General features: G+C 33.6%; 1 protein-coding gene across 1 annotated transcript; it reads right to left on the bottom strand.

The window, feature by feature from the left end:
* Window positions 1-1,379: 1,379 nt before the first annotated feature.
* LOC146383486 (uncharacterized) lies at window positions 1,380-6,085 on the bottom strand. The gene is made up of 3 exons (XM_084934765.1): window positions 4,643-6,085; window positions 2,853-2,945; window positions 1,380-2,720 (listed from the first exon to the last, which is right to left on the bottom strand). Exons 1-3 carry the CDS (start codon window positions 4,658-4,660, stop codon window positions 2,406-2,408), a joined length of 426 nt encoding a protein of 141 aa, XP_084790891.1. The 5' UTR covers window positions 4,661-6,085; the 3' UTR covers window positions 1,380-2,405.
* Between the last annotated feature and the right edge of the window lie 32 nt (window positions 6,086-6,117).

Raw genomic sequence — 6,117 nt, 5'->3', positions numbered from 1 at the left:
TCATGGAATCTTTGAGAACATTGAGGAGCAATTTCACATTTGCACTGACATCTAATTTCTCAAGTAGAGTCTGAAAGCACAAATTGCCAAGGATTCCCTATGTGCCCAATTATCCTGCATCAATTTCCTTGACCCTGCGGAATGCTGGTAAATTAATCATATCACTTTTTCCCCCCCTTCTTCTTTTTTTTTTAGGACTCTCTCTCGTGCAATACATATGCACACATTTGATAAACTAATCATACTTGGTCGGTTGTATTCAGAAAAAAAAAAAATTCTCTGAAGCAGGATGAGAGTCAGCAGTCAGGCCTAGAGAACTGGGAACTGATGCAACATGCAAAGTCACATACGTAAACATGCAATCCATAAGCAGAAAAAATACAACGCAAAATGACAAAAAACCTATTCATTTTTGTATTAGTAAAAACTCAATTGTATTTATTAATCAGTAAATCATTGTGTCTAGTTTTCTGTATGCAGTATTTATAGACAGTAGATGATGGTAGAAGTATTAAAGAAAATAATTAATGTGAAGAGTCATTGGCAATATTATCAATACTTTTATATAAATAAATATACACATATTTTTATGTTTATACACACACTTTAACGGCACCATTAACAGCCTAAGGATCTAAAACATCTACGGTGATTACCTGCATAACAACGTATTTACCAGGCTGCCTTACCTGTTGATCCCAAAGACTATGGTTGATCCTAACATGGCTGCAGAGTCTGGCGTCAGTTTTTGGAGGAACAGTGTCCTCTAGTGGAAGCAACACAACAAACACAACAGTACAAGTACAAGTAAATACAAAAAAAAAAGAGGGCCGTGGAAAAACAACAACCAAAAAACACTGATCTCAGAAATGTACTCATCTTTTGGGAAAATGCAGAACAAGTGTTCTTCTTAAATGTCAAACAGCTAGGAAAAGCTGTATTTTTTTTTAAGGTATTAAACAAAATCTAATGGGGTCGGGTACAGATGATACACAAGGTTCTTAAAAATGTCTTTACTGTACATTGTCTAATTTCTTCTGACTGCAGAGCTTTTACTTTTGTTTCATTTTTTAGTTGTCCCCCCCCCTCACGTTTTTATATAAAAATTCTACCACTTAAATAAATAAATAATTTCCCCCAGGGATTAATAAAGTATTCTGATTCTGATTCTGATTATTGTCTAGATTTTTGTTGTTCTGTATGTAACTTAAACACAAAAACAAAGCAAAGGGCAATACAAAACCTTTTAATCATGTAATACACGCTTGAAATCTTCAAAGAAAAAAAAAAAAAAAAAAAAAAGGCAAAACAGCACTTTTTTGCCTTTTTTATCTGCAGTTGTTAATGATGCTGAGAAAACTACACTCTAAGAAATAAAATGTTGTATTTACTCCACCCAGTTATGTCAACTGGTTCCACACAACTGGGTTAGTGAAATATAAAATGTATGATACATTTAATTTGAACAAGAAATTTTAAGTACATCTGATAACATTTGGATAATTAAATGCAAATCAAAAGAATCATGTTGTATTAGCTGAATATCATAATGTTGATCTAACTAACCTTGTTGATTTAAATTGAGAAGACTAAATAAAACCTACTCAACCAAAACAAGCTCTACTTACTTTAAGAAATAACATGTTGTATTTACTCCACCCAGTTATGTCAACCGGTTCCACACAACTGGGTTAGTGAAATATAAAATGTATGATATATTTAATTTGAACAACAAATTTTAAGTAAATCTGATAAATCTACTCACCCAAAACACGCTCTACTGAAACTATAGGATTAAATCACTTTAACAGAATTGCAACTTACTCTATTTAAGTTTGTAAATTAAAAAAAAATCGAACACAAGTTTATTCAGTTAACCTAACTTTAATAACACTTTGTGTAAAACTTGTTGAAGCACACTTTGAGCAATTCAAATGCTTCTAGATCTTTTTTCCTAAACAATCTTTACATATATTCAAGTGCATTTTAAGTGCAGGAAGACAAGATGCAGAATGTCATGTTAAACTGAAATGATTAAAACTGGAAAGTGTTGTGATTCCAACATTTTTAACATTAACATGACTTAATTTAAACTTGATTGGGCTACAATGAAAAGCCCACAATACAGCCCTGCAAACAGCAGGTAGAAATTACTTTAGTGTCATTTTTGTCCATATTTAGAAAAATAACCTTTTCTTCAAAACTTAAACTGAAGTCCAAAGTTAGGAGCAGTCTTTTTCAGTGTAGTTGGATGTTGGTAAAGGTTCAAGAACAAAGAACGCAGAAAAGTGAAAGGCCTTGCAGAAGTTCTTGTGGCAATTCAAAGTGAACAGTTTATGAAGTGCAAGGAGAAGGGTTCAAGAACCTTAAAGTTCAGTGTCCTCTATAGTTCACTGCAGGCTGTTTCACTCAAGCAGTTTGTTTTTCAGAACCTGCACCTTCATGGATAGGTTGTTCCCATCCAACTCCATCAGCACCTTCTGAAGAAATTCAAATGTGTATTTCAGGTGCTTTGGGTAGCTCAGATTTAGACTGTAGATTAGTCCAAGCAGGAGGGCACAACCCTTTGCCACATCACTAAGAGCTTGCAGCACAGTGCATCCTTCTATGATGACACCAATGTCCTCAGGTGTATCTGCAGAGTCTGCTCCTTCATGTCTGACAACATAGACTCCCAAAGTCAGCTGCTCCGTTTCTCTGCTTGCTCCAAGATCCACATCCTTTAAATAAAAATAAAAGAAAAAGATAAGTTAATTGCATACATATACATATGGACAAGTAAGTCCACCTTCCATTTCCAATCCCAAATTAAAAAAAGGAAAATAACTGATCGTTTTCCTTTTTTAACTTACCAAGAATTCCTTGAACAGGTCATCTGGCTTTTCATTTAAGTAGACACAGACAGCTTTCAGAATGCATTCCCGTCGAACATCAACGCTGGGATTCTGGTGGAGATAAGAACTCAATATAAGAGAAGTTTCCTATTTTGGTTCCTTTCAACCTCTTTACAAAACAAAGTCAAAAATATTAACACATAATCCAGATAAATGATTAAGCAATGTTTCATAACTCACATCAGTGACGTGCAGTGAGGTTCATGATTGGTAAGGCACTGACTCCTCTGAGTCAGATCAACAAATATATGAACCCAAAAATCGAAGCTTTTCAATTTTGACATTACGTGAAAGCTTTCATTTTTGCTTTAATCAATTCTAGATTGTTCAACAATATATTTAATAATTATGCCCCTAAAAATATTAAAATAAAAATAGAAGATTAGAACTGGGCAATATGGACTTAAAATCCTATCATGACATTTTGTGGTATTTTTTGCGATAACAATAAGTCTATGAAGGTTCTCAGTCATCAAGGTCATCGTAGTCTAAGGCGCTTGGAAAGAAAAGTAAAGCTTCTTCAGTGAAGAAGCTTCTCGGATGAAACGTCTTCAAGCAACTTAAAGAAGTCCAGACGCTTTTCTTTGCAAGCTTCTTAACAATAAGAGTTACAATAAAAGATCATAATAGTATTTTTGCCTATAAATCTATCAATGCAGCCTCACAAATACAAATACTGCAAATTAAATTTAGCAAATGTGCTATTTAGACAAACCAGCAGTTATTTATCTTGTTGAATTGATGATAAGTTTGACATTAATGGAAGTAATAGTCTCAACTAAATTATCTTTTTTTTTTTAGAGGTTTGAAAGCAGTCTATCATTTTAATCACATAGGACGTGTGTTATCACAATATTGATAAGCGATGCAATAAGTGCCCAGCCCTACAGAAGATGCATTAAAATTAATTTCGGTTTGGTGTGTCTCATTTTTTGTGTGTAGTAAATAAATTGGTCAAATGACCTGGAAACAATTATAGAAAAATCATTAATTTTACATCAATTTATTAATTTATAAATAGGAGATGCATTGTAATAAAATTGGTGCGTCTCATTGCTTAGGACTGATTTGGTGTCGATTTGTCCTTTGTGAAATTTACTGATGTTCCCTAAGAGCGCTGCTTTATCCACTGTGTCAATGGCGCTCTCAGTGTAATGTGATTACACTGTGAATCCATATACGTGTACCTCTTATACATGTTGCCTTTAGGGTTCAGCACTGCCCTCCATCAGCCTCACTCCATGCATTTTTGCAGCACATTTATGACCAATAACATTAAACATGTAACACACATTCGTCAAATAAATTAGGTAGTCTGCAAGTCATCATCTGTATTACATGTGTAATCAAACATGTACGTTGGCGATTTAGAGAAACAGCAGTGGGATTGCGTATGTGTGTGTCCGCGGTGAGACACAGCATCATCATTGCCTCCTCTCAGCATTTTACCTTGTATTTGACCAGAAAATCCGTAATGACAGCAATTTTGACCATAAAAATATTGAAATCACACAGATTTTAAAGCAAATTTAAAATCTAGTGTACAAATTGAATTTCTCTTTTGTTAGTATTTTACTTCTCATTAAGGTGCCTCACTTGACTGCATGTCACTGATTCACATGTCTCTACAAAATATTCAAATATACACATATTCAGTTGAAAAAAAAATCTGATTAATGACAGACACAGAAGTTGAAGAAGCATTCAAATAATTTCAGAGCTCAATCAAGGTCAACTAAAATACATACCCCATCCATGGCTGCCATGATTAAGTTGATATTGCGTTTAGCTGTTCCCCCCTTCTTTTTGAACACTCTAAGAAGGTGGTCTGCGTAGTGGTCCAGCTTGGCCAGGTCGACAACAAAGGGACCATGGTGATGCGGGTGAACTCCGCAACAACCTGAAACATATTAAAAATTACAACTAGAGAGTATTCGCTATTAGTTTTATTAGAGGCCACATGCAAGAATGTTACAACTTTCAGTCAAACATTTTGTATCTTTTAAAATTAACAATTTACAGTACTTTGTTCTTCTTCAAATACAAGTTCTTATGAAAATGACTTGCAATAACAAAGTTAGTAAGAATTACCTCAGTCTCTGAAAACAGGGCAGGCCATCTGTTTTTGACCTCTGCAATAAATGGCATGTCTTTGATGATTTCCTGTCTTTGGTAGCGATGATAGCCAATGGAAACTGATACAAGGAGTTAAATGCATTATATATAACAGTATTACACATTATTCTGCACAATGACAACAGATGAACGCATGTCTTATACTTTACAAATCAAACTGTTAATCGCTTAAACTAGTTAGCCGTAAAACATTCCCACGTGACATTAAGGACATTTACCCCCATTTACTCCTCATTAATCCTTAAAAGAGTTTATAGTAGGTGGACTTACCTTTAGTCTGGACAAACCCCTTTCCCTCCCTGCTAGCAATCTTAGCTTAACTAAGCTAATCTAATCTTATCCTTGCCATATTATCAACTAAACTTTAACTGCTATTTATGGAAGCTTGTTTCTGCTGACACTAAGTATCTTGAAATTTTTAAATTCTGAGTTATTTTGACTTTTTGCAATTTTCTCATTGCAATTTCATCTGTTTTTTTTTTGTTTTGTTTTTGTTTTTTAAGTGTTTTTAATTATTGTTGTATGGAGGACATATGTCAGAGGTAAGAATAAAAAACCTGTACAGGTATTACAATTAAAATGTGGAATTTTATAAAAGCAATGACTTAGACTTGGAGCAGTTCAAAGTCTGAATAAACATGTCCACCTAACCCATTAAGCAAATTGATACCTTTTTTTTGTTGTTTTTTAACCAAATTAACACATAATCAAACCAAGGATATCGCCTACGTTTTTATTTTAGTTTTACAAGTTCACAATGTCGTTTGTCTTTTCTTACTTTTTTTTTTACCATCTAGTTCTAGTTTTTAAGTTTACGTTAACTATTATAATACTGATTCTGAGTAAGTCAACCATTTCAGATAACTTTTCAACTTACTCAATTTTAAATTTATTAAGTCCAAATTTAAAGAACTTGAACTTTAAATTTCTAGTAGCTTAACTGAGGAGAGTAAGCTTATTTGTCTACTTCAATTCGACTGGGAGGTCACTTCCTAAATTAATAATATTGTCAATGAAGTTCAATAAACTAAAATTCAGTCAAGAGCTGAAAGTAAAATATTAACCCATTTGGTTTTGTCCAAAGATT

This window comes from Perissodus microlepis, chromosome 7 (assembly GCF_051167445.1).
Source record: "Perissodus microlepis isolate ML-2025 ecotype Zambia chromosome 7, ASM5116744v1, whole genome shotgun sequence".
In the NCBI taxonomy this organism is placed as follows: domain Eukaryota; kingdom Metazoa; phylum Chordata; class Actinopteri; order Cichliformes; family Cichlidae; genus Perissodus; species Perissodus microlepis.
The sequence above is the reverse complement of the archived record's forward strand: the minus strand, read 5'-3'. Positions and strand labels throughout refer to the sequence as shown.